The sequence below is a fragment of the Tenrec ecaudatus genome, chromosome 12 (assembly GCF_050624435.1).
Source record: "Tenrec ecaudatus isolate mTenEca1 chromosome 12, mTenEca1.hap1, whole genome shotgun sequence".
In the NCBI taxonomy this organism is placed as follows: Eukaryota; Metazoa; Chordata; class Mammalia; order Afrosoricida; family Tenrecidae; genus Tenrec; species Tenrec ecaudatus.
In genome coordinates this window covers 124,180,133-124,207,312 of record NC_134541.1, presented here as the reverse complement: position 1 = coordinate 124,207,312, position 27,180 = coordinate 124,180,133, and the positions used below count along the sequence as shown (strand labels likewise).

Genomic DNA, 27,180 nt, shown 5'->3' with positions numbered 1-27,180 from the left:
GGGAGGGCATCTTTGCTCTTGCTGTCTGTCTGCCCTACTTTCTGTGGATTAAGAAATCCTCTGACTAGTCGTTTGCTGCTCCTCTTACACAGCCTCTCGCCTTCACCCTGAGGTGTCCATTGTTCTTATCTGCCCTCCCTGAGGCAGTATTTCTGCTCTGAGTAGCTGTCCCTTTAACTATCCCAGTTGGCTGTACAAGCCTTCTACAGCTGCACGATGGACGCGATTTGCGCTTATGTGGTTTGGGCTCAATTACGTCTTGTTTGCCCTCCTTCACTCCTCTCTTCCCTCACCCTTTCCCCTCCAAAAAGGAGGAGTGAATTATGCTAACGTGGACGCGTTCCCAGCCAGCTGTTCGTCAGCGAGCACCTGAGTGAGGGCCTCAGGGTGACTAGGTTTATGCAAGCTGGGCTTCTTTCAGCGCCGCCATGTTCCTTGCTCACGCTGAATCCTCCAGTGGCATTCTTACCTGAAGATCCGCTCTGCAGAGCTTCTGCAGGGTCGGGTTGAGTCGCTCTTCACAAGGGCGCACCTCTCTAGTGAAGTCGCTGCCCGGCATGGTTTTGTGGTTGTGTTAGTCAGGGTTGACTAGAGAAACAAACCCAGAGGCACTCTTTATGTGTATGAGAAAGAGCTTTCTATAAAGAGTAATTGTATATTAATAAAGCAGCCCAGCCCAGTCCAGATCAAGTCCATATGTCTGATATTAGCCTGTCTATCTGATACCAGTCTCTGAATTCCACTTTAGACTCATGCAACATATGCAATGGCGCTGAATGCAGGAAGCCCACAGGCCAGTGGGTGGAAAGTCTTATGGGTCCAGTGGCAGTGGACGCATCTTAGCGTTGGTGTGAGTCTCCATAGCTCCTCCAGCTCTCGGGCTCTTGCTCTGTTAGTGTAGTACCATGTGGCTTGTACACAGGAATGTCTCGCAGGGAGAGTGTGTGTCCTATGTTCAGGGAGGAGGACCGGAGTTGCCAGAATCCTTAGGAGAAGGCCATGCCCACACATTGGCCTCGTTGGCTATGACCTGATTGACATTGTCCCTTCTTCAAGTTGACAGGAGATTATGGAACTGCCACAGTGGTAGTGATGGTAGATGATGTTAGGCTGTAAGGGGGCAAGAGGAGCCTCGATTGAAGTGCATATGGCTGTGTGTTGTCTCCTGGGCAGATGGAGCAAGACAGAACCTGCTGTGGTTTTGACCAACATGGACTTCAGATGCTTATGTATCTTATGTTGAACTCTATGACCTGCAGCTTTGTGCAGTCAGAAATGCTCACCTACCAGCAGTTTCACATGGTCTAGCCACTGGCACGCACTGGCGGCATAGTGACTCACCCACTGGGCTGTTAGCTGCAAGGTTCACAGCGCGAAACTGGCCGTTTGTGGGGGAAAGACGAGCCTTTCCACTCCCGTATAGACTGAGAGCCTCGGAAACACACAGGGGCCATTCTACCTTGTCCTACAGGGTCAGTAAGTGTCAGAATCTGCTCCCATGGCAGTGCGTTTGGGTTTCTGAAGCCAGTAGTATAAAACCCAAGCACAGCAACCCCACACTGGTTTCTGTGCTGGGTACTTGGGGGAGGAGAGTCATTGGCATGGCAAGGATTCTCAGAAGGAAGGTGATGGGGGACGGGGCAGGGGCTCCCAGAGGCTATTAGGAGGGATGTCCTCAGTGTGTTGACATCTCCCCAAGGCTGTCATGAATCAGCAGGCTTTGGCGTGGCTCTGTGTTCGCCCCGCAGTGGGTAGGATTGGGGAGGAATCAGAGGCAGGCAGGTTTTTCCTGTTTCTTTCCAAGGATGGAAAGACTCCCTCCAGAGGGATTGGGCATCTCTGCTCACTGGATGGGGAGGGAAGAGGCTAAAGGGCAGGAGCCAGGTGGGCTCACCCATCAGATGACGTGTGGCTGCACAGGAGCCCCAAGGCAGGATCTGGGTCAGGAAAGCCGTGAGGGCGCTGACCATAACTGCTAACAGGCGCTTACATGAAAACGGAAACCTGAGTTACGAGTGTTCTGTTTTAGGTTGTGGTTTTAAAAAGAGAACCACAGTACTTCCTTTTGCTTCAAACGTTTCAGAAGTTGGGTGTCTACTTCTGGTATTTAGTACAGTGACTGTGTGGAAAACGAATGGTCCAGCTGGAGCTTGGCGTGCGGTGAGCTGCAGGTGAGGAAGGCAGAGTTGATGGTGGTCCCATGACCCAATGACAGTGCTCTTGGAAAGAAACAGCTGACACTACCTTTAAAGTCAATTCCAGACAGTGTTTCTCACCTAACCCCACCGTTTGTTTGCTCGGCATGCCAAGGAACCACAGGTTTTAGAATGGAAGCACGGGGTCTGCTTACAAAGCCGTGATAGGACCATCCCTTCGAGGCCCCCCAGGCTTGTGATTGTGGCACACGCGAGCCTGTCCTGCATGGCCCACAGAGGCACTGCCCCTCCTGCAGGACAGGGCTCTCTTGACCGTGTGGGCTGGCCACCTCTTGCTCTCTGACTTGAGGAGCTGGGCAGGAACCCCCTCTGGCAGCTCCTTGTGGCTTCTCGGAAGCTGGGTTTCTGCTTTCTGCACCAAGACGTTGCTTTCTTTGTGGGCCACAGGAAGAAGGACATTTGGGGGCAGGGGGAAGCCGGCCTTTGTCACTGGCTCCTTTTCACATCTCTTCCCAAGTTGCCCCTTCCTTTTGTTCTCACATTTTTTTGGTGGCATGTGACTGTGCCCAGCCTCAGCACCAGGAGGCTGGTCTAAGGGCAGAGGTATTCAACTTGTAGCTTGAGCCACCACTTTCTCCCCGGGTGATGAGGCCAGTTTCCCTTCACAAGTGGTGCTTATTTGTGTCCATCCGTAAGCACTACCAGTGAGCATGCCCACAGGCGGCAATATGAGGAAACGAAGTCCCAGCCTGCTCTAGTTGGCGGTCTGCCCGATGATATCTAGCCATGCATACATACGCTACGGTCACCCACTCCCTCCCAAGGCCCTGTGCTGGGGGCTGCAATGTGCCTAGCCCCCTCACCAAGGAGGCCCTGTGATGCCCCACATCTTTGCTCTCTCTCTGTGCACATTCCCAAGCCTGAGGGAAGCAGCCGCCCTCTGCTGGGGGAAGAGGGGGAAGGACACTTCACAGAAGAAATGGTGCTTCTGTGGGTCTGGAGGACATGAAGGGGCTTGCAAGGGTTGCCCAGGAAGACAGTGTAACAAAGTGACAGCGGGTCAGGCCAAGAAGACAGCTTTGGAGAGTGACTAGAAGCATCTGGCAGTGACTTCTCAGTGGTCCAGATGAAACAGTGGAACACTAGGTGGAGAAGTCGTAAGAGGCCTAATCGTTGGTGCTGGGGAGCCTGGGCTTTCCCTTTGTACCCAGAGAGCCCCTGCAGGGTGTAGCACTGGGTGCTCCGATCTGGGATCTCCAAAGGTGGCTGCAGAGCTCTGTGGGAGGAAGCCCAGCAAGAGATAACAAACCCTGAAGTACGGCCCAGGAGGCAACTGGCCTGGAAGCTTCAAGGGGGTGGGGGTGGGGTGGAGGTTGTGGGCGCGCACAGGCTGTGGTTTGACCTTACTGCCTCCACGTCACTCATTGTGCTGCAGGCTCATCTAGGCCCTGTTTAACACTGAGGAGGACTTGATACCAATCCTAGAGGTCAGTCTTCTGTCTTCTGGAAGGGGAACTGAAATTTGTTTTGGAAATTTGGAATTGTTTTGCATTTTGGCATCCTCCCTGTCTTGATTGAAGGAATTACAGTAAAAAGTCAGAGTGCTTCAGGCGAGAAAATCACCAGCTCTTCATTTGTAATGACTGCTGCCCTTGAATAACATGGTCCAGCTTAAAGGGGTTTATGTATTTTAATTTAACCTTAACTGTAGTCCCGTAAATTAAAAAGTGGCAGTTTTCCCATTTGATAGCCAAGAAAACAAACTTTAAGAAGTTTAAATGAGACACCGAGCCAGGAAGTGGCTGTTGAGTATGCCTTCTGACTCTTTAAGTCGTGACCCCCAATTCTATGCCATGCTACCGAAAAATCTTGTGAGGTGGGTTGCTGAGACTACTCCCATTCCCCCTTTGCCCCCCCAGCAGGGCTGAGTCGTGCCGGTCAGCCCATGGGCCTTTCATTCAGGATGAGGGTCATGTGGGAAAGGCAGTAAGCTTGGAGTCACATCGCCTTAGCCTTCCTGCGCTGCCCAGAAATCCCATGGGAGCCAGGCAACGTGTACTTCCTCCGGTGTGAACTTGGCAGTGTCAGTACCTCACAGTGCAGAGAGGAGTCAGTGCTCAGCCGGTGAGCATGCCTCTGGCCACCTGTCCCCCTTCTCCACTCTGGCCAGCCCACTGGCTGTGGAGTTGCCCTGCTCAGTACTGGGAAGCAAGCAGCCTGTGTGCTTTGTTTTGAGAAATCAGACAGGTTATTAGGTAGTGGCGCTTATCTGGCTAAGCTGTTATCTGTAGTGGTAACTGAAGCATGTTCTTCCTGTGAAAAACTGTGAGGGGTTATGTTCCAGGACACAGGTTGAACATCACAGCGGAGAATGACTGCCGGCGACTGCACTGTTCCCTGAGGGATTTGAGCTCATTGCTGCAGGCCGTGGGCCGCTTGGCTGAGTACTTCATCGGAGATGTGTTTGCTGCGAGGTTCAATGATGCCCTCACCGTCGTGGAAAGGTAGGCCGACAGTTACATCACGGCGCCCTTCCTCTTCGGGGCTTGGTTTGACCTAGTATGAGGGGCAGGCCAGCCTTTCAAGGCGGCACTGGTTAAACCTGGCCCCTGCCACGCGTGGCTGATGTGGACAGACCCCCACATCCCTTAGCTGTGAAATGGAGTGGCGGTCTTTTAGGTTCGTGTGAGAATTAAATGAAGATAAGGCACTTGGCATCGTGCATAGTGCATAGCAAAGCACTCTGTACGTGTAAGCCGTCCATCTGTTACTGATGATCTTGTAGATAGCTCTAAGGACACGAGGTCAGGTGAGCTCACTGTCATGGCTTTTCTCACAATAGAACACACACTATACAAGCCGGCAGCCAAATGGCACAGGTGTGCACGAGGCACGTTGTGGGGAAGAGACTGGGAATGGTTACGGGATTTGCAGGGGTGATCAGTTCACTAAATGACACATAGATATTGCTGCTGGGTCTGTTCTCAACAAAACCAACATTGGGTGTTGGCGATCAGAGGCTCTGGCCATTTCAGGATAAGCATGGAGTTGTGAAGGCTAGAACCGAGTGCATGTGGATCCAGCCCCGGCCAAGATGATGTGCTGCTTGACACTGGGAGCAGAGGGTGTAGCAACAAGCCCCTAAGAGCCTCGCTCCTGGCATACCAGATTTTACTCTGACCTTTGTTTCAGATCACTAAGCCTTTTAGATGAACCCTTTAAGAGCCGGGTGAATAACACAAGTTGTGCCCAGTAAGCGTTCTGAAGCACTCCAAAATGCTTTGGTGTGTTTTCACTTGGCTCTCTACTTGGAGAGGCTGTTCTGATGTTTCTCACTGAGGAGCCGAGAGCTCCCTTGTTTGAGGTCACACAGCTTCGGAGGGGCAATGCATGGTTTCAGCCAGCTTGCTGGTTTCCAGTGCTTTTTCCACACGTAAGTGCCTTTAACTTCCTGGGTCTGCTTTGCCCGTTCCTCCATGCTCGACATCTACCCCCCTTAAACAACGTATGACTAATCTCAACTCTGCAGTGATGTTATTTATTAGAGACCTGGAAACATTCTTTTATAAAGCCTGAAATCTCTTTCTGGGCTGCTTAAGTCCGTAGCTCAGCATGATCACTTCACTGTTTTGTCTGCCTCTAGAATCAAGTTGATGAGGCGTTGTGTTATGGCTGCGTGGTCCTGGTAGCCGCTGTGATTAGCAGTGTTTGTACTTAGAGTAACACAAAGCAAAGCCCACTGAACATAGATCTCTGTTAACAGATACAATGTTAGAAAGCAATGCACAACATTGCTGTGGTTCTTCTGAGATAAACTGTTTTGATTGCTACTCATCACTACAGCCTAGAGCCTGAGATCGAGAGCCCTCCGCTCTTTGACCCTGGAGTAACTGGGCGGGCCCCTTCCTGCTTGTGCCCCTGCTGTTACACAGTGCGTGCCTCAAGCCTGTGGTTTCTGACTAGGAATAAAGTCCTGTTTGCTCCAGACAGTGGCCCAGAGTCCTCTGGAACCTTCTCAGAGATGAGATTTCCAGAACATTCCTCATACCTGGAGTTAGGTCCAGGGTGTTGAGATCCTCTGCTCTGCTGGATTGAGGGAGTGACACCCACGCTGTTCTCCCCGGCAGCCTGCTCCTCGGGGTCCTGGCAGAGGTGACACTGCGGAAAGGTAGCCAAGGCTCAGGGTTCTTTTCTTCCCCTTTCACTCACAATGCTTCCTGTACAACGGGAGAAGCATGTTCTCTTTCCCAGCAGAGCTGATTGTTCCCTAATTTAACACTCATCTGCATACAGTGAGCCCCTGACCAGCTAGTGGTCTCCACAGCCTGGTTTTGGAAGAATAGTATTTGCAGTTTAAAAATCTCAGTCAGCATTGTTTCTCTCTTCCCGGGCCCTATGCTCCATCAAGAAAAGTTGAGAGAAATGCGCAGGAAAAACTTGTTTAACTGCCTCCGAGATTCCCTAGTGAACATTTCTGTCTTTGCTTTCTCATCAGAGGGTGTCAATAAGTATTGCTACTGGCTCGGACTGCCCAGGCTTACCCTGGGCAAAACGCATGTAAACATGTCTCTGTGGTCAGTGGGTGACTGCGGCCCCGTTCTCTCAGCCGTGCGTCGGTCTTAATCCCACGAGGGCGCCTGCACCCAAAGCGGCAGTGCACAGAGTGACTTCTGAGGCCGTCTGCTGGCCAGTTAAGTCCAAGGCTGAGAGGGCAGTGCAGTAGGTGATGGCCCCTGCTTTGCGCATTCCTGAGGAGTGAGCTTGATAGATTTTCTTGAAGAACACATGATGCTTATGAGGACTTATTTTCAAGACGGTTTAAGAAATTTGAAAAGGGCATGCACCCAGGAGAAAAAGCCAGGAAGTTTGTGCTGAGGAAATTCACGATGCTACACCTGTTCCATCAGGAAAGGCTGTCCAGTGAGGATTTTGGTGGGAACCTCTGCCCACCCATCTCAGCCTAATCATTCTTCCTTCAGACTTTCTCTCTTCCCTAAACTCACGAACTTTCTGAAGGAACACACGTTTTAGAGTTCTTCCAGGATGTGGAAACTGCCGTTCGATGTGGCATGAACTGAACGGAGCAGATTCTTCTGGAAAGGGTTAGGAGATGGAAACACCATGGTCAAAGTGTCTAGATCTTGATGGGAGGGTGTGTTAGGAACAGTAGCTCACCTCCTGGTGTTTGTGTTTAATGGAGGCATCTGTGATGTGTGGCAATCCCTTCTGACTTGACCTCGTATACGCATTCTAAACATTTGCTTAAAGTTAGGAAAAAGTAGCCAAGACGGTTCGGGCATTATAGATTTTATAGGACAATTTATGTCAATGATTTGAAAAATGGCGGCTTGATTTAAAAATAGTTTATACTCAAGTGTATAATATATTCATTATCTACAACTTGGCTACATTGAACATTTTAAATGGAAAAAAAAATCTATAATCCACCCCTCTAATCTACCCACTCTGTCCTACCCCACAGCCAATGATAACCAGTACGCATGCTTTGTTGAACATTTTCCCAGGCTTTTTTCTGTAAGGACACACATTTTTATAATAAAATTGGGATACATTCTTCTCTCCTTTCTCTACATATGCATATACAAGTATGTATACATATATATAGAAAGAGAGAACAGCCTTTTCATGCCACAGATATGTGAGATCTTTATCCTTAAATGTCCTCTAGCCATGGTTTCATTGACTGCATTGTATCACCTCTTCTGTGATGGCGGTTTGTGTTGTTTTCCATTGTTTCAATGTGATAAATAATCATTTAATTTATGGTCTTGTAAAAAATATGTATGGACATCTTAGATTATTTCCTTGGAATAAACTTGAAGGTCTGGATTTTTTTTTTTTAATATGAAAACATCATTCTGGTCTGTCCTTGGGTTTTCTTTGGTACTGTATCCATCTTGTCTATTTCAGTCTGTAGGCTGGGTACTCTTTCTGACTCACTTCTTCGCCAACAGGTTGGTCAAAGTCACTCTGTATGGATCTCAGATAAAACTGTACAACATCGAGACGGCTGTGCCATCAGTACTGAAACCAGACCTCATTGATGTGTAAGTAAAGCGGTTGGTGTTTTTACCGTCTCAAGCAAAATCTAGGAAGAGAACAAGGTTGATTCTGTTTATCTTGAGGTCGGGTGGTTGGAACAAATGAGAACGAGGCTGGAAGCTGTGTGGAATGGGCTCCCCAGGGAGAAAGAGGGACCAAACTAAGGCACAGACGTGATGCAGGGTCACTCACTTAGGGAGGTGGGTGGGAGATGAGGCAGGACAAGCATGTTGGGACTGAAATATGCCAAGAGTCTTGTCATGTAGACCAGTGATTGAGATGGCAGGGAGCAGAAGATCTCCTGAGAAAGCATTTTTCCCAAGAATCTGATGGTAGCAGGCTGGCATTGGGTTCAGCACTGAACAAGAACCTTGGCTTATTTTCGACCAAGACACCAGGACCCGCACTGTGAAAAACCTAGAGACAACTGGAAGCCATTAGGAGCTGGGAATGAGGGGAAGGGATAGAGGATTAAATGGTGAAGGGGCAGAGACTGGACTCCAAATTACACTGATCAGAAGATTTACTTCAGACTAGAGAGCAAGGGTTGGCAAACTGTATAACCTGCTCCCTGTCTGGCCTGAGCCCAGCTTTTGTAAATCAAATTTTCCTGGAACAGCCACCTTCATTTTGCCTTTGTCACTACACCAGCATTGCCCGTGTCTTGGTTCTGCCCCAGAAGCAGTGACACAATAGCAGTGTGACCCTTCACACCCAGGGCTTGGTTTCTAAAATACACACCCCACAAAAAGGAAACCGGCTCTCTTGGGGAGTAATGGTCTGTTTCAGGCCTGGGCCAGGGCAGTCCTAGCAAATCCTGCTGAGCCAGCAAGTAAGACAGTGCTGGGAGAAGGTGGTTGAGTCGGAAGGAAGGGTTGCATTCGACAATTTGATCATCAAGGAAGAATAAAGAACTGGCATGTGTGGCTAGTTAGCTCCGTGAACATCTGCCTCCTTTGTCAGGAGCTTTTAAGGTTTTTGTTACCCATTGGAGGCAGCACAAAATTTATTAAAATCCACTGGGTTTCTGTTAAGTATGTCTAGCTATCCTCTAGCTAGACACAGTGTATGGTGCCATCGAAGCTGAAGCTTGAGAATCTTACTTCAAAGCTTGAGTTACAAGCTGTGATATCTGGTAATTATCTCCACCCTGGTCTGCACCTGCTGATGTGACATTTTTACTAGATCCAAAGCCAACATATTCCCATGAAGAGGTCTCTGATCCTGTTTTTGTGCTCTTGCTGTCTTTTCAGATTCAACAGATCTAGTAGTCAACATTGACTGGGTGCTGGGCAGTGGTGGCAATGGTCAGATGATGGGGGTCTTCATTTTTAGAGCATGTGTATGCAACTGAGTGACATCCGTGCTCCTGTCCCGGGGCAGCAAATGCACGGAGGATGGCATTCTTCTCTCTGCAGTCTTTGGCTGTGATAACCGTTCACGTGGCACCTTGTCGCCTTCCTTCCCTCAGGCATGCGCAGTCCCTGGCTGCGCTCCAGGCGTACTCTCACTGGCTAGCCCAGTACTACAGTGAAGTGCACCGACAGAGCGCCCAGCAGTTTGTCTCACTGGTCTCTACCACCATGGATGCCCTCACCCCTCTCATCAGCACAAAGGTACTGCACCCACTGCACATCTGTCTCCTCTCTTGTCGGTATACCCAACTCTCGTGAAAACAAAACAGCACAGCCAGGCTGCAGTGCTCAGCAGTGCCCGCATCCATCCACATATCCATTCTTTAAACCTCATGTAAACGTGCTCGCTTTAAGAAGATGGAGCGCACCCTGACTAGATAGGCCCAGAAGTTCAGGTATGATTTAATCCCTTCCTCCGGAACATGTTCCTTCCCAAGGTGAGCGCTGTCGGCAGTCAGCTGAGTATCCTGTCAGGCTTTTCTCCGTGGGCCCTACACAGAGGGTGGGATTAGCAGGGCCACACTGAGAGGCGGTCACAAGGAAGGGCTGCTGGGGACCTGGTTGCCACACGCAGACTCCCCCCACTCCCCCTCAGGAATGCATACACAGTCGAATAAGGGGCCTTCCCAAACACCGTCTCTTGACAGCCGTGGTTGCCAGGGGGATCTGCTGAGCCAATTAAATTCAGGTCCAATAGGTCAGCTCAGGAGGTTATGGAAACAGTTTGGGGGCATTTCCAAGCTGTAAGTACGCATGACAGGTTTTCACAGGACAGTCGTGAAGATGTTAGAGGGAAATTGGAAACCATAGGCGTGCGGCAAAGGCCAGCAGATTGGTTCCAAGGAATGGTTCTCCACCACACAGTGCACCTGCTCGATCTTCAAAGGTAGCAAAGACTGTCCCACCCAAATGTTGTTGGGAAACCTCGCCCCACCCCCAGCTCTGCCCCCGCCCTTCTGGCCTCCTCTCGTTCTCAAAGCTCAAAGCCCACAGAGAGTCACAGGACGCGGATCTCTCGAGGGTGCCCGAAGTGCCCCTCTCACCAGGCGTCCACTGAAGAGGGCGGGCTTCTTGAGGAAGGCGTACCCATTGATGGCTGTGTTAGAGGCACGGCTCCCCATTGTGCTGTTTGTTTGATAAGGTCTCTGTGCATTCCTGCTTCTAGATGGGCCCTGAGAGAGTAGAGGAACAATCAAGCTCAGATCCCTTTAAAACAAACCACAAACCACTCCCAGACCTGCCAGACCCGAGGACTCCCCAGGACACTTGTCTCAAAACCTGGGTCTCCAGTGGTAACCTGAGCTCACCCTGGAGAGAAATGACAAATTGGCTCAAGAATGACTGTTAACGGTAAAGACTGTCTGTCTGTACAGATTACCTGTACGAGTCCAGATAGTCCGCAAAGACGAGACTGTGAGGAGGGTAGAAGAAACAAGATGCAAAGGGACCACTGCGGGGGCTGGGGGGGTTCTTCATGCTTTTTAAAGAATGGAACCAGTGTCGCTGAACCCCGGGTGAAGGAATTGCCGCCTGGCCACCAACACTGTGCTCTTGCACACCCCGCCGCCACCTCCCTTTTTTCAGGTCTGCGGGGTAAGGTAGCTCTTTTTGCTCAGCAAAATGAATATGCCTTGGAGACTTTCAGATGGATAGAACAACTTCTTTTTTTTTTCCTTCAAATTATTCAGTACTTTGTAGTATGGATGTCTGCTAGTTTTCCTGCTGACAGGATTTTGGTTTTTAAAATTTTTATATGGCAATAGTGAGCCTCTTTCTATGTATATCTGTATACAAATAAGCTAAATGGGTTTGTAGGATGAATTCCTGCAAGTGGACTTGTGGAGCGGAAGCTTATATCCACGTCAACTTTGATAGATTCTGTGACGCTGCCCTCCGAGAAAACGGCCTGTGCCCGCTCATTGCCACTGTGCCACGTTTGACAAACTTCTAGTTCTTCGCAAAGCCGCGCGTAAACAGAACCGTAGCTGTCAGTGTGTGGTGTCCTATGAGTTGCTGGTTTCCCAGGATTTACCTACTTACTGCTAGATTTTGAGTTTGCCTCCGTGATTTTGCGGGGGGGGGGGGGGAGGGGCATTAAGAATTCTGAGACGCTGCCATTCACGAATGTTAACATGTGCGTTAGGTAATTCCCCTAGCACACAAGATCGTCATGCAGGTTTCCAGTCCGCGGACAGGCCTCTGCTATGGTGTCCTGCATGGGCATTGAGTTCTGTCTTTGGTTGCTAAGTTGTGGGGACTGGATGGGGACTCCTGTGTGATGGCAGCAGGTGGAGGGGCCAGGAGAGGTCTTGACTTTGTCTGCACAAGAGGCGTGAGGTGAAGGAAGGACCCCGGCTATGTGAAGGGGGGGGACTTTTAGCGATAGGCCGAGAAGTGTGCTGTTGGTTACGCATGGGGCTGCGCGAGGCCGCGTGGTCAGCAGTGTGTGACCACCAGCAGCTCCTCGGGAGACATGCTGGGCTTTCTACCCCCGGGAGCAGTTACAGTTTGGAAACCCACAGTGGGTCGCTAAGAGCCAGCATTGACTTGATGGCAGTGAGTTTGGTGGATTTTTTTTTTTTACTTTTAACAGTCTAGTGACTGGACAGGGAGACACTCTGGTCATGACCTGGCTTTGAGGGTGGGAGCTGTGGCCTCTCTGCTGGGCGCCAGCCTGGAAAGACGTCTGAGAGCATGTGTTGCTTGGGTGGTCCATTGGCAACCACAAGCCACACCGTCAGAGCTCTTCCGTGACTGCGTGCCCTCTCCCTTCCCAGGTCCAGGACAAGTTGCTGCTGTCTGCGTGCCACTTGCTTGTCTCACTCGCCACCACAGTGCGGCCAGTCTTTCTGATCAGCATTCCTGCGGTGCAGAAGGTGTTCAACAGAATCACTGATGCCTCTGCCCAGCGGCTGACTGACAAGGTGAGGCCCCAGGCATCCTGTCCCAGGATCCTCAGAGAGGGGAGGCTCAGACCTAGGGGGCCTGAGGTGTAGTGAGCTCACAGGCCTTGCCAGCCACCCGAATTTCTTCTGTTTGAAGCACCGGTGCGGCCCCCAGTGGTCTCTTGTCACGCCCTTCATAATGCCAGTAGTCAGTTTGCTAGGTGAGACAAAAAAAGTTCATTCCAGAGAGATGCCACTTACAGCCTTTGAGAGCTGGTCAGTCATTGGACCACCGTGTGAGACCCTGTCTCTTTAGGGTTATTGTTTCTAGGCAAGCATGTCTCATAGAATCCTCTTAGAGAGCAAACGTAAAACCAAGCAAGTAAATCGAGGGGTCAGGGGAGCAGCTGCAGAAGTGAATTCCGAGGTCCTCGGAGGTAAAGGTCATGTGGCTGACCCGGTGCCACAGGCACACTGATCATCAGAGACTGCTGAAAGCCTTGTACCCAGGAGCTCCTCCCAGGGGCTCAGAAGCCGAGGGGCCAGTGAGAGTCCTGGCAGCCATGGTTTTGGGCCCAGGGCTGCTAGTGTTGAGTCCCTTTTCTTCCTGCCTGAAGGAGTCTGAGGCCTGAGTTCAGAGTGTGCAGTGGGTGCCGAGCCCCTGAGTCCCCGGGGCTGCTCTGCTTGCTGTCGCTCACTCTGACCTCCTTCATGCATGCCTCCGGTGGTTTCTCCCAGGCTCAGGTGTTGGTGTGCCGGGCCCTCTCCAATATCCTGCTGCTTCCCTGGCCAAACCTTCCAGAGAACGAGCAGCAGTGGCCTGTGCGCTCCATCAACCACGCCAGCCTCATCTCCGCACTCTCCCGAGACTATCGCAACCTGAAACCCAGTGCTGCCGCACCGCCCAGGAAAGTGTCACTGGATGACAGTGAGTATGGCCCTGAGGGCATCCTGGGAGGGGCAGCCTGGCTCTCCCTTGTTGGCAGGCCAGCTGCCACCTGAGGCTCATGAGATAAATTCATGGGTCCAGAGTCACACAACTGTCTGTTTTCGGGGAGTGGAGTCCTGCTACTTCCGTGGAATTCAGATAAGGCCACATCAGTTGGACATACTTCTTGAATGCAGGATGACCCTTCTCTTATTTTAAATGTAAAAATATGGACGACCCAAAGAAAAAAGTTCATACATCAATAAAATAAAATTTATATTGGTTATTGATCCATTTCAGATCTGTATAAGCAAGCAAGACAGTTCATCTGTACAAATTAGGGAAAATTAGGAACTCCTGCTATTAAAATTACTTTTTCTCAAATACAAACATTTCCAAGGCACTGAAAGAGCTGGGTGTCTTTTTAAAGGGGACTTTATGTCTTAATGGTTCACATTAAAAAACAGGTTTCACGTAGATTTCAGGGATGTTTTAGACATAGTTTTAAAATAATGAATTTCGCATTAAAAATATAAGTAGTATAAGAAGAAGCTCCGGAGCCCACCAGTTGAAATGTTTTAGAAAGTGGCTAATTTAAGTAGTTGAGGCTTTCTCCTCCTCCTGTGAGGCCACACTGCCCGGCCACACTGCCACTCTGAGTTTGAGCGACTTACAGTCAGTCAGCTGCTCACTGTTGCTCCATTCTTGCCTCTGAGGACATTCTGGTTGTACTCTGCCCAAAGCAGATCTGTTTGTTATTTTTGGCAGTCCGTGTTACTGTGAAGCTTCATCGCCAGCTCCACAGTCAAAGGCATCGCTTCTCTTCCGTCTTCCTTACATGCATAGGAGGCAGTGGAGAGGACCCTGGCGTGGCCCCGGTGCACCTCGCTCCCCAAAGTAACAGCCTTGCTTTCCAGCATTCTCACCTAACGGCACCAGTTTTGCCACATTTGTCTCCTCACTCTCTCCCTCTCCTTTTGGTTTTCCTGAAGCACTGAAAGCTGTACACTTTGATACTTGATCAGTAAATGATTTGTCTCTGGACAAGCGGCATGGAAAGATAATGGAAATTTTCCACACACACAAAGTTTTCTTTTGAAACTTCCTTATATAGGAAAATGAAAGATCTTACGTAACCAAAACAACATTAATACAACAAAGATGTTTATTATTGTTAAGATGCTATCATTTAATAGGCGGACTACTTTCAAACAACAATGATTAAGAATTGTTTTATGCTACAGAGCAGATAGTTCTCTGGTCCAGCAGTTCATACACACTGGATGGGGACCCCGATGGCAGTCCTCACAGGGGTCCCACTTGCTCACAGCTTCCGCTCCTTTCCTGCCTCTGGGCCTGGGTGTGTGTCGTCGTCCTCCTCCCCCCCCCCCCCCCCCCCCCGCCCCAAGCTGCCCTTTGGCTCTCATTGCCTGATTGTGTTTCCACTCTCGTGTTCCCACTTGGACCAAGATAACCTGTCTGGGCTTTTAACAATCCAGGAGACAAGCAAGGGTCTGGTGTGATAATTGGTTGTCACATCTCCGTAACCTCCTTTGATAGATGGCAGGGAGAAAATTACCCAAAATTTAGCACTGCTGCAAGGGGGCTTCCACTCACAGAGGCCTTAGAGGACAGAGTAGGACTTCGCCTGTGGGTTTCTAAGGCTGTCACTTGTCGTGGGATCAGAAAGCCTCGTCTTTCTCCTGGCCTGGATGATGGGTCCAAGCTATTACTGTTTGATTGTGATTTAGGTCGAGGCTGGCATTTCAGAGCAGCACCTTTTTGTTCACCAGTTGAAACCACTGGCCAACGCTACTGAGACTGGTTAGCGACCCAGAGTGCAACCACTGGCCACCAGGACGCCCGCACAGTCACGGCAGCGGCGTTTTCAAAGAGTCAGTGCCATCGTTGTGTTTAGAATGCCCCCTCTAATCTGTAATTTTTTTTCCCCTGTTGATTATATTTAGGTTGAATATTTTGGCTGCTGCTCTGTTTAGTCACTGCAGGCTTTTCTCCAAAGCCAGGAAGGCCTGGGGTCACAGAGGAAGAGTTGGAGTCAGCAGTTCAGTCGGTGCCAGAATGGCTCCAGGTCCTTTGGCCTTACTTACAAGTATTGTTGTTCATGTGTAGAGCTGATGGTCTCACAGCGTCCTCTGATGGGGCCGCACCCTCCTGTGCGCACTTGTTTTCCTGTTGTTCACATTTTTGGGGGGCTTTCAGGGTTTCCATTTGCACATTTTTCTAAGTGAATTTTGCTTGGTTCTTGTTTGACTTTCCATGAATACCAGAGGTTAGATTTGGGTCTCTGGACTCAACCAGCTTTCCCCTTAAACCGTTTCCCCTGGGCATGAGTTCCAGAACCATCTCTGCCTCCAGTGTGGTTTTCTGCTGGCTGAAGGCCCATGTGCGTGTACACACTGTGTGTGCGTGTACTCACTGTGTGCGAGTGAACCCTGCCTCCGTGGTGTGGCTGTGCTTTTCATCCCCCTCCCTCGGCTGCTGTGGCCGGCCTGCAGCGACCTCCGTCTTAGTACCGTGAGCTAGGTGGTGGTGTCTACAGTTTCTGAGGAGAGCCAACCTCAGCATCCGTATCAAGTAGCACCAGGCATTGATCCTGATCCATCCCACACCCAAGACTTAGGTCTTCTCTGCTGCCTTCCTGTGGAAGCTGCTTTAGCCCCACAGGTGCTGGGGGGCTCCCGGGTCCAGGACAGTTCAAAGTGCTGCAGTGTAGAAGTTCAGAAGTCCAGCCGAGCTCTCGTCTGACAAGTCCAGTCAGAGCTGAGTGTGTTGGTGAGGAAATGGGAGTCACAGCTCACTTCCTGTGGCTGCAAGAGGTAGATGGGGAAGCCAGCTCCAAACCAGCACACGGCCGATTGCCCCGAGGTGGAAGTGGGACATGGCTCCATCCGTCCTCCTCTGCTCGGTTCCCACCCCAGGCACTCTTTTTCTCTGTTGGATTCATTCATCCCTGGCAGGGACCACAGAGGACCCACAGCCGGTGCTCACGATTCTGGGGATTCCTGAGCACAATTCGCAGGTTCCCTCAAGCCAGGGTCAGACAACATGGAGGACATAGGCGTTGGTCCCCACATCGCCTCCACTCAGCCTCTGCCTCCCTTTATGTGCCGGGGCCCAGCATGCTGCTCTCCCTCACCGTGTCCTGGTCTCGGGCCTCAGTGCTGCTGCCCCTGCTGCCCGCCCTGCCTGCACAGGTGGCTACCCTTTCTTGATGGCCGGGGCTCCTTCTCTTCACCTTCTGAGATGGCTCCCTCCTGTGCAGAGGAGTGGTAGGGACTGACAGGCCCCAGGCCCCTTGGTGAGCCCTCGCAGGCATTAGTGGGGAGCGCAGAGACACAGATTGAAGAGTTGTGGTTACACAATTTTGTTTCACCACAGGCAGGCTCAGGCCGAGTGCGACGTCTCCCTCCTGGGCTCGGACTGGGGAATGCTGCTGCTTCCCCAACCTGGACCTCCCTGCCAGACACTTGGCTAGTCCTTCTCAACCTTGTCTCTGATCTTCAGAGCAGCCTTGCAGGGGTGGGGCGGCTGTGTGGCATGTCATAGGGCATCAAGTGACCATCTGGCTCACATCCAGGCTTCTGTGGTCCTGGCGCATCACCGTGTTCTCTGCACCACTGCCCCCGGTTTCCCATCTGTCCGCGCATTGCGAGAATTGCCACTTCACTCGCAGCATTCAGAGTGAGATCCAACAACAGCTCCATGACCTAATGCAACATAACTTGTATGTGAGAGTAAGTCAGGAAGTACTGCTTAAAACAAAACCATGGAAGCATAAAGCTATGCGCCCTAACAGCTCCTCTGTATCGGTCTCGACGCTTCTGAAGGCGATGTTTCTCCTCCATCTGTAAGCTTTCAGCAGAGGGTTCTGCGCTCTTTGATTACCCTGCTTCTGCACCGCAGTCTGCACTTCTCCAGGGCGCTCCGCTCACGCCTTTGTTCTTGGAGATCTGCGAACAGAAGACTGGAGGCACAAGGTCAGAGCTGCAGGGTAGATGAGGTGGTTTCCCAGTGATCGCTTACCAAGACGCCCCTTGTAGAATGAGCAGAGCAAGTCAAACACACCCTCCCAACAGCACATATTTCTTGACATCCATCCCCTCCCTCCACTCCCCTAATGCAATTTTCTATTTTCTTAAACCTTTTCCCCTAATAAACCCTGTGATCAGTCTGTGTCCTCTGAGAAATTCTATCAAGTTTACCTCATGGTTACCTGAGCCAACCTCTGGCCAGCGAGCCCCTCAGAAGCCATGGTTTAGGTTGAGCCTTGCTTTTGGATGACTTGGTAAACCCACGGCTCGTTCTCAGGAGTGATTTCATACAGTCGTCTTCATGGGCTTCTGTCCTGATGGTGGAGAGATGGGTGGAGTGATGAGCTCTTTGAGGTAGCTGATCTCCACACCATGCTCTTGACGTCTGCTGAGGTCAAGATACTTGCTTAACACCGAAAATGCCACACCACACAAGACCCCCAACCTTTCGTGACTGTTGCTTCAATTCCCGCTCTACCAGACTCTTCCTCCAGGTTCTAGACTTCAGCTACACGCCTTCCCTCACGGAGGTTGATGCATCTTTCCTCTTGGCCCATCTTTGATGTTCTATGGGGAGCGGCGGCATGCCTGTAAATTACATGACATCGTTAGTGATTTGGGAAGATGTCCTCTGCTTGAGTTTTGTTAAACATTTGCTATTAGCTCTGACCACCTCAAAATATTTTGCCCCTTGGCACAAAAGTGTCCTTTTTACTTGAGGTTCCCTGTGGTGAGCCTTCAACAGGTGTGTGAAGGGGGGAGTTGGTTTGCAGCCCTCCGCGCGTGGACCGCAGAGGCAGACTGGTGTGGAAGGCTGCAGACTTAGTACCCACGCATTTGGACGCGCCCTCGTATCGTGTGGACACAGGTCTGTAGGCCAAGGACCAATCGGGCAGTTTATTCCTGCACCAGCCATAATGTTAGGTGCTCAGGGCACGTGGCAGGTGGACTGCCAGGCCAAACGAATCTCCCGAGTTGAAGGAGAAGTTTGATCTGCATTTGTCCATTCGTATCCATGGTAAATCACCAGGTGTGCATGCTGGGCTCTCTTAACCAGTAATGGGCGGAGGTGCATGCATAGAGAAAGACTTCTATCAAGTAGTGGCTCACATAGTGGTAGAAGCAGGTATGTGCAGTCCGGTTCGAGTCTGGATCAGACGATCAGTTGGAAGCTTCTCCGGATTCATGGAGCTGCAGGGCCTGGCGAAGCAGAAAGACCGCAGGCTGATGGACACACAGGCGAATGAGTCCAGGGCCAGCATCCCGCTGATGGCTCCTGAGATCGGCAGGCAGAGTGTCAGGAGGTTGGGGAAAGAGATGCAGGACCCAGACCCAGTGGAAGTGAAGCTTTCCCACAGAACCTACTTATAAAGGAGCAGACCCCACACCCCGCGGCTCTGTCTGACCACTGCTTGAAGGCTGTAAGCTGATCAGGGGGCATTGTGCCACCCCAGTGCTGGCTGCTCACAGAGCTGACCTCTTTATGTTCGATCCTGTCACCGAGTTGATGGCGTGATGTGTCTTCTCTTCTTTCTCGGTGGCTTCCACTCTGGTGGGGAGAGGCAGAATCGAGGCACGCAATCCAGCAGGCAGAGACAGTTGCCATGCTGGCCGTTGAGAACAGAAGGAAGGAACAGTTAGGGAGGGAGAGCAGGCTTGGGAAGGAGAGAGCTGCCTGACTTAATCCAAATGCGCTACGTGTTGCTTTACCAAGTTTCCGTGTGGTGATCCTCTTAACGCCTTTGTAAACATCCTCCCAATTTCAGGCAAAGTCATCATCCACCAGACGCTGGGGGTCTTGGAAGATATCGTGGACAATATCTCTGGGGAATCCACCAAGTCCCGGCAGATCTGCTACCAGTCACTGCAGGAATCCGTGCAGGTCTCCCTGGCCCTCTTTCCAGCTTTCATCCATCAGTCAGGTGAGAACTGGCTTAGCGTCCTTTATTGGGCAGGGGAGCTAACCCGAGCCCCAGTGACTGCTCAGCTGCCCCACACACAGTGTTCAGGGCTTGGGTGCAGACACGGGTGGGCGGGAGGCTGGGCCAGGGTCCCTGGAAAAGTGCAGCCTGTGTCATGTGGCCCTGAGTCCATTGGGCTTGATTCTGAAGTCTTTGCCTTCCCCCAGTAGGGAACATAAAAGTCTAATAGGGCATTATGCAAAAAAGAGAGACAAAAACGTTTTCAGGTGAGTTACCATTCATTCACTATGTGGCAAGGTGAGCTTGCACCCTCACCCCACCGCATCACTGCCGCTCCGTGGACGGCCCTGCCTGGCTCTCCCGAGGACCTTCTCAGTAGGTGTGTGGGTCCCGTGAGGAATGTCAGGGATTGCGAATAGACTGTACGTGGTTAGAGCTGAAACCTACTGTCCAGGATAATCGCCTGGGTCTCAAAGTGAAACTGCACTAAATTGACTGGTATTTTCATCAATTAATCCACTTAATGGACCAGAGCCATGCAGCCTGAATCCACCCTCATTATCCACTTTGAGCCACTTAGCCTCCGACCCAACTGCAGGGAGGACTGGTCATCGAGAGAAATGACTGCAGCCCTCAGGTGGTGACCCAGTCAAGCGGCCTCATCTGCAGGCAGAGCTCTGGCGTGGGCTGGATGCTCGGCAGCGAGGGAGGCTTCCCGACGACCTTCGCTTCCCATGGAGCCCTGAGAAGTCCATCGCACCAGAGCTGTTTTCTCAGCACGTCCTTAATATGTTCCACTTGCCATCCTTGGTTCTGATGGTGCTGGGAGATTTCCCCCGGCAGGAAGCTGAGGGAGATGAGAGTGCAGATGGCAGTGGAACGTCGATCCAGCCGGGCTTCCTGTTCATCCCCAAGCGCGCCCTTTTGATCCCTCCCTTTGCCCTTTGTTTAGATGTGACTGATGAGATGCTGAGCTTCTTCCTCACTCTGTTTCGAGGCCTTAGAGTACAGATGGGCGTGCCTTTCACGGAGCAGATCATACAGACCTTCCTCAGTATGTTCACCAGGTGAGCGCACACTGCCTGGTCGTAGTTCTCGGAATTCTCTACCGCGTCGGGGCTTGTCGGGGGCGCTTCTCTTACAGCCTTGCGTTTCGTGCTTGTCCCTCAGGAGATATTTCTTTGTTACTCTTGCTCTGATTCTAACCGACAGCAAATGACTCTCCCACTTTAGGGGGTTTAGGAGTCCAAATTCAGGCTGCTGGCCCTAGGGGAAGGCTGGCTTTTTTCTATCTGTCAGCTTTGTAGGAGGGTCCGGGTCTCTACATCTATGGGCCTGGCATTCCTTAAAGAGTTCCATGTGTTTTGGCATCAGTGCCCTAGGGTAGGAGGACTCAGCACAGGATCCCCAGGTCCAAAGGATGGTGCTCTTTGCTCACGCTCTCTGTCCCTGGTGGTAGTCGGGTTTCTCCTTCTCTGTTTCTCTCCTCCAAGATAAAGGTAATGCAGGCCACAGCCCGGGGACCCTCACTTACACGACACCAGAACTGTGGCCTGTGTAAGGGTTTTGCCTCTCAGCTGATCACGTCATTACATGACTGCCAGACCATGGAGATTCACGGTCCAGGCGAGTAGTCAGGCACTCGGGGGTGCCGCGCAATGTGAGTTCCTGTGTGCTTCCCTCTGTCTGCAGAGAACAGTTGGCCGAGAGCATCCTCCACGAAGGCAGCACAGGCTGCCGGGTGGTCGAGAAGTTCTTGAAGATCCTGCAGGTGGTGGTCCAGGAGCCTGTCCAGGTGTTCAAGCCCTTCCTCCCCAGCATCATCTCCCTGTGCATGGAGCAGGTGTACCCCATCGTCGCTGAGGTAGGAGAGGCTGCGTTCGGCCCTGCATTGCCTCCTTTTCTGTGATTAGTTAGGAAGGGAGTGAAAACTCCAGGAAAATATAGGGGTTTTAAGTTAATTTGTTATTTAAATCTTCCAATACAGGTTTTGTTTGAGTTTCTTTTTTTAAGCGAGAATGCCCATTTCATTCGCACTAAGATGGCTAAGATTAAAAATACAAATGTGTGACTGGTGGTGTCCACAAACGGCAGACGACCAGAGCCCGGCAATCACTGCTGAGCATTTAGATTAAAGACCCTCTAGTGCAGCAGCTCCCCACCTTCCCTACGCCTCAACCCTGTCATACAGGTCCTCAGGTGGCGGTGACCCCAGCCATAAAATGATTTTCATTGCTGCTTCATCACTGTCACTTTGCTACTCTTAGGAATTGGGCGACCCCTGTGAAAGGGTTGTTCGACCCGACACACCCCCACCCCCAAAAAGGCTGCGACCCACAGGTTGAGAACCGTTGCCCTAGAAGGAATCCTGGAGGCTGCACAACATGCGTTCAGATGGTTTTGGACTGCAGACTGGATGACCCCTGACCCTGTGGCCTTGAGGTCATCTTTAGCCCTTCAGCCCACCACGACCAGCCCACCACGACTGTCCTCTCAGGCTGTCGTAAAGCTAGTTAAAAAGGCCTTCCTCCTCATCGTGGAGAAAGACCACCACCTTGTGATCGGAAAGTTAGAGTAGCACCTTGTGAACGCAAAGTCCGTATTTCCGATTGGCCACCCCACACCCTGATCGGAGCGCGTAGTTCCCATCACAGAGGGAGTCCCCCGGCCCTGCCCGTGTGTTCTGCCTTCAGCCGTGGGCTCTGCCAAAGCCTTCCTGGTGGGGGTGGGAGTGGGTTTCCACTGTAGGTCCACCCCCACCCACCCCCGCGGGGCCGGTCTGTGAGTCGTGTCTGTCTCCACAGCGCCCCTCCCCTGATGTGAAGGCTGAGCTGTTTGAGCTCCTTTTCCGGACCCTCCATCACAACTGGAGGTATTTCTTCAAGTCCACCGTATTGGCCAGTGTCCAGAGGGGGGTCGCCGAGGAGCAGATGGAGAATGAGCCCCAGTTCAGTGCCATCATGCAGGTAACGTGGCTCCACTGCCTCTGGCGGGCTCTGGGCTAGAGCGCAGCTCTGCCTCCTCTCGAGGTCTCCGTCGCGTCATCTGCAGGGTAGGGCTTGTCATGAGGTGCGTGAAGCAGCCTGCACAGTTGGCACGGGGTCCCTGGCTGTCTTGACATTACTGGATGGAGTGTCTCCTGCTGCCTGCAGCTGAGCCACTGGGGTCTCCTAACTGCAGACTGCCTGGTGAGAGAATTTAAAATCTTCCCCCCAGATAATTTGAGCTCCCTTTAGGCTAAGAGGAACTCTGCCACGTGGGTTAGTGTAGACAGATGCCCAACTGTGTCTGTAATAATTTATAAATTATCAAGGGCTCATGAGGGAGGGAGGTGGGGGCGGAAAGAGGATTTGATGCAAAGGGCTTAAGTGGAGAGCAAATGCTTTGAAAATGATGAGGACAAAGAATGTACAGATGTGCTTTATACAATTGATATATGTATGGATTGTGATAAGAGTTGGATGAGTCCCTAATAAAATGTTTTTTAAAAAAAAAAAAAAGAATTGGCCAGGGCTTTGAACCAATACTGCCCTGGTTCATCATGGCCCGGAAGCCTCATTGAAATAGATGGGAGTTTGGAAAGTGATACTGAACCAGAAAGATAGCCAGGAAGGGCAATCCCAGGCTGAGGCTTGGCTGGAAACAGACTCTGTCACGGACGTGAAGTGCAGTCTGCAGCAGCGCTGCCCAACTCGGGTGGCTCTGCCGGCATGCTGAGGCTCCCGAGAGGCCTAATGAGGGTCCCTGGAGCAACCTGTACCAGGGCTTGGGCCTGTTCTCTTTTCTGCTCTGGGTTCCACCCCAGACCCGCCTGATTGCAGAACTTTGTTCGGGTCTGTGCTTGCTTGGCTGCAAACATGTAGTGGTTTAAAGGTGGAGGGGTGGGGGTGGGGGTGGGGGCGTCTGTAAATTGGATGTTTGCAACCTGGGGATGCCTGTTCTTTCAGATCATGCATGCGGTGCTCCCCAGGTGGGCACTGTGTTGGGATGCTGGGGAACGCCGCAGGCACGCAGGCTGGTCTGCGGCTTTGTAGGCCATGCAGAGCCACGTCTGAGGGGAGGGCCCTCGTTCTGTTTGTTTGGCTCTGCAAACACCAACTTGGACTCCTGGGAGCCAGGGGGCTTCCTGCCAGTCCTCCCTCTAGCCGTCAGCAGCCTGGCTGCCTTCCTTCTCAGATACCCCACTGGGGCCTAGAAGGTCCTCAAAACCCAACTCCCCGTCGTCGAGTCCATGCCGACTCACAGGGACCCTTCCCGGACAGAGCACAACTGCTTCTTGGGATGAAAGATACTGAAAGCCTCATCTTTCTCCCTTGGAGCAGTTGGTGTGTTCAAACCGCTCACCTGGTGGTTGGTCAGCAGCCCAGCTCCTAAGCCAGGGCTCCTGTGAGATCAGGCTTGGGCTCGGAGTATTCAGGGGCAACCCGTCCACACTCCCTGTGCAGTCGTCTTTGCTTGTAAGTCTCTGTGGCCGATTGACATCCCTCTGAGCTGCTAACAGCCGGTGCTTGCAGCTGAGGACTGCGCGCCAGTGTTGGCTGCAAGCAGGGTCACACAGCTTGTACACACGCTGGTCACGACTGCCACGACCACCCCACACTGCCAACAGTGTGACTGCGCCAACAGACAGACGGTGCTGGCCACGCCGTGGAGGAGTACTTGCCCGTGCCGAGAGCAGCCTGGGCCTGTTCAGGTGCATTCTGGGATGTGGGAGGCGCCATCTCCACAGGGGCACAGTGTGCCTGCTTTCATTTCTATGCCGACCTGGAGACGGCGGCACTGTCGAGGCTGCCTCCATTATGGCTGGTGAAACTTCTGTGTCGTGTGTGAGAGCTCAGGCAGTGGTGAGCGATCCCTGGACGATGCTTTGAAAAAGAAAAAAAAAATGGAATCATCCCAGTTGTCCCATGGCTGCAGCAGGAAGTACAGGATCCCTCTAGTTTAGGGAGCCTGGGACCCAGAACTACAGAGCAGTTAGTTACCCGCTCATTCAAGGAAGGTCTCCTAGAGAGAGAGAGAGAGACAGACAGACACACGCGCGCGCGGAATGTTAGCATTTCATTTCTGAACTAGTAACATCTGCAACGTGAAGATGGCCAAAGAACCTCAAACTCTGCTACTGCTTCACCCCGAGGTAGAGACAACGGAGGGGTTGGGTTTGATTCAGAAAGCCTGGCCGACCAGGGGGAGAAGCCACTTCTGGAGTGGGATGGAGTTTGGTATTTGCCAGAGTTGCTGGTCGCATCAAAGGTCTCAACGTTTGTCACAAAAGGGGAAATAGGATGAAAGTAGAAGGGGAGGCTCCGTGGGGAAAATCAGGAGCCAAGGAACCAAGAGGCGCAGGCGGGAGCTAGCCCTCGCTCCCGCCATTGGCCCAGGGGCACGGAAGGGCTTGCCCTGAAGGTGTTGAAGTGTCCTTTCTAAGTGGTGCTCTTGCTTCCTAGGCTTTTGGACAGTCGTTTCTCCAGCCCGACATCCACCTGTTTAAGCAGAACCTGTTCTACTTGGAGACCCTCAACGCCAAGCAGAAACTCTACCACAAGGTAAGAACCCCGCCCTCCAGGGGAGGCTCCTCCTTCCTCTGCCTGGACCCCGGCACCCACCGACGCCCGCCCGTCTGTGTGTCTGCAGCAGCTCTTCCGGAGCACCATGCTGTTCCAGTTTGTGAACGTGCTGCTCCAGGTGCTGGTCCGCAAGTCCCACGACCTCCTGCAGGAGGAGATTGGCACCGCCCTGTACAACATGGCCTCAGTCGACTTCGACGGCTTCTTTGCAGCCTTCCTCCCAGAGTTCCTGAGCAGCTGTGATGGTGTGGACGCCAACCAGAAAAGTGTGCTGGGACGGAATTTCAAGATGGATCGGGTGAGTCACGGAAGCGAGGACCAGTGGAGGCTCTTGGGCCTGGTGCTTGGTCAACAAGGAGGCAGGTTGTCTCGGGGCTCTGAGGTCATCCTGTGGGCTGGTGGTAGGTAGCTTGTGCCAAGCCTGGAGGGCGAGCTCGGTGGTAGGCGCAGCTGTCCTAGTCCTGCCTTCTGGAGCACAAGTGTCCTTCCCACTGCGGAGGACCCACCCCAGTCAACGGGTCTGTCTCAGACAAGGGTGAGCCTGGTCTTGTCCTCTTGTCCCACCAAGAGCGAGGGCTGAGTGGTGTCTGAGTGACTTATTAGCGGACCGGGGGCCGTGAGCTCCATGAGAGCTGCCCCACCCTCGGGCTTTGCTCTGAGGAGTAGCGTTTGTGCGAGGTGCAGGTCTCTGCCCGCACATCCTTTGGGGGAGGGGAGGTGGGCAGTAGCTGTTGGGGTGAGAGGGGAGTTGAGTGGGACCAGGCTGCAGCTGTGCCCCTGCCTTCTAGGACCTGCCCTCATTCACCCAGAATGTGCACAGACTGGTCAATGACCTGCGCTACTACAGACTCTGCAATGACAGCCTGCCCCCTGGCACTGTGAAGCTCTAGCCTCGGCCCTGCACGCCTGCGCGGCCTGCTTACCTCCCGAGGGACGCCACCTCCTGCCGCTGCCACCCACACCTTCCGCCTTCCACCGCAGATGTCGCGCAGACCAAGCCCGGCCACTCCTTGGATTCTCCCCCTCCTTCCACCCTTGGGGCACTGTTGTCTGCCCCTGTGTCCCCACCCTCCTCTCCCGCCGCCCACCCAGCTGACATGGCTTCAGGATGGAGCCTCGCCCTAGTTGGAGTTCTGGCTCCAGGGCACTGGGAGCAGGGGGAGCCGTGTGGCCAATGCCAGAGAGGTGCTGGGAAATTCCAAGAGGTGGTTCCCGTGGACCATGTGGGGACGAGACAAGAATGCCCAGGACAGCTTTTGACAGTGGCACCTTCTCACCATTCCACTGCCCCAGTCCACCCAGCCCAGCTGGCCCAGGAGAGACGTGAGGCTGGAACTCTTTTGACGTTTCTGTCAAGTCCCCTCCCCCCAGTTTGCCTTCAGGTCTCTGCTCGTTGTCAGATATTTGTCTCGTTTCTCATCATTCCATTGTGATACTGAGAGAAGCTGAATGAAAAATAAAGTGCTTATGTTGTTGTTACATACATGCTGGTAAAGGGCTTCTTGTCTCCCAGGGCCTCTTGGGGCGGGCCAAGGGCCAGGCTGGGGGAGGGGACTCCCTGAGGGAGCCATCACTGCCCCCCCCACTAGAAAACTTGCTGCTGGTGCCCATGCTCAGCGGGTGGCTGGGGGCACAGCATCTAGCCTGCCTGCCACTGGAAGCCCCCAGTGCCCACCACATCTCTTACAAGCCACCATCATGCGACAAACTGACAGACAAGTGGTATGTTAGTCTGGGTAGACTAGAGAAGCACATCAGTGGATACTGGTATGTGTGTAAGAGAGAGCTATATATAAAGAGCAATTGTGCATTAAAACATCCCAGTCCAGATCAAGTCCATCAAGTTCAGTGGAGGCCTACTCTACAAGGGGACCATGCAGGTAAATGAATTGGGGGTGGTCCTTTGCAAATCAGAAATAAGCCTTAAAACACCTGGTGGTTCCACCCTTTGGATCCCGATCAGGCCGTTGTGAGCCCCTCCAGCTTGCTCGTTGCCGTGGATTAGATGCCCAGGGGTGAGACTTGTGACTGGTAGTAACTGGCGGGGCGTGATGGGAAGTTGAAGGAACAGTACAGACGTGGGCATCACAAAAGGCCTCACTGAGCACCGAGCAGGTATCCTCTGGTTTTGTGGGTCTTGAGGACTTGAGGGCCCAGGCCTTCCCAACTGCGTAGCCACAATACCGGACCACGGT

At 52.3% G+C, this 27,180-nt stretch overlaps 1 protein-coding gene across 1 annotated transcript in view; it reads left to right on the top strand.

Annotated features, from left to right (window-relative positions):
• Positions 1 to 26,468, top strand: part of XPO6 (exportin 6) — a 118,091-nt gene extending 91,623 nt beyond the window's left edge. Inside the window, exons 13-24 of the mRNA XM_075564656.1 lie at positions 4,501 to 4,660; positions 8,132 to 8,224; positions 9,691 to 9,835; positions 12,412 to 12,558; positions 13,258 to 13,447; positions 19,266 to 19,421; positions 20,374 to 20,488; positions 21,114 to 21,285; positions 22,226 to 22,387; positions 24,866 to 24,964; positions 25,053 to 25,283; positions 25,774 to 26,468. Coding sequence (XP_075420771.1) covers positions 4,501 to 4,660; positions 8,132 to 8,224; positions 9,691 to 9,835; positions 12,412 to 12,558; positions 13,258 to 13,447; positions 19,266 to 19,421; positions 20,374 to 20,488; positions 21,114 to 21,285; positions 22,226 to 22,387; positions 24,866 to 24,964; positions 25,053 to 25,283; positions 25,774 to 25,875 — 1,772 coding nt within the window. The 3' untranslated portion in view covers positions 25,876 to 26,468. The remainder of the gene's footprint in view (positions 1 to 4,500; positions 4,661 to 8,131; positions 8,225 to 9,690; positions 9,836 to 12,411; positions 12,559 to 13,257; positions 13,448 to 19,265; positions 19,422 to 20,373; positions 20,489 to 21,113; positions 21,286 to 22,225; positions 22,388 to 24,865; positions 24,965 to 25,052; positions 25,284 to 25,773) is intronic.
• Positions 26,469 to 27,180: the final 712 nt, after the last annotated feature.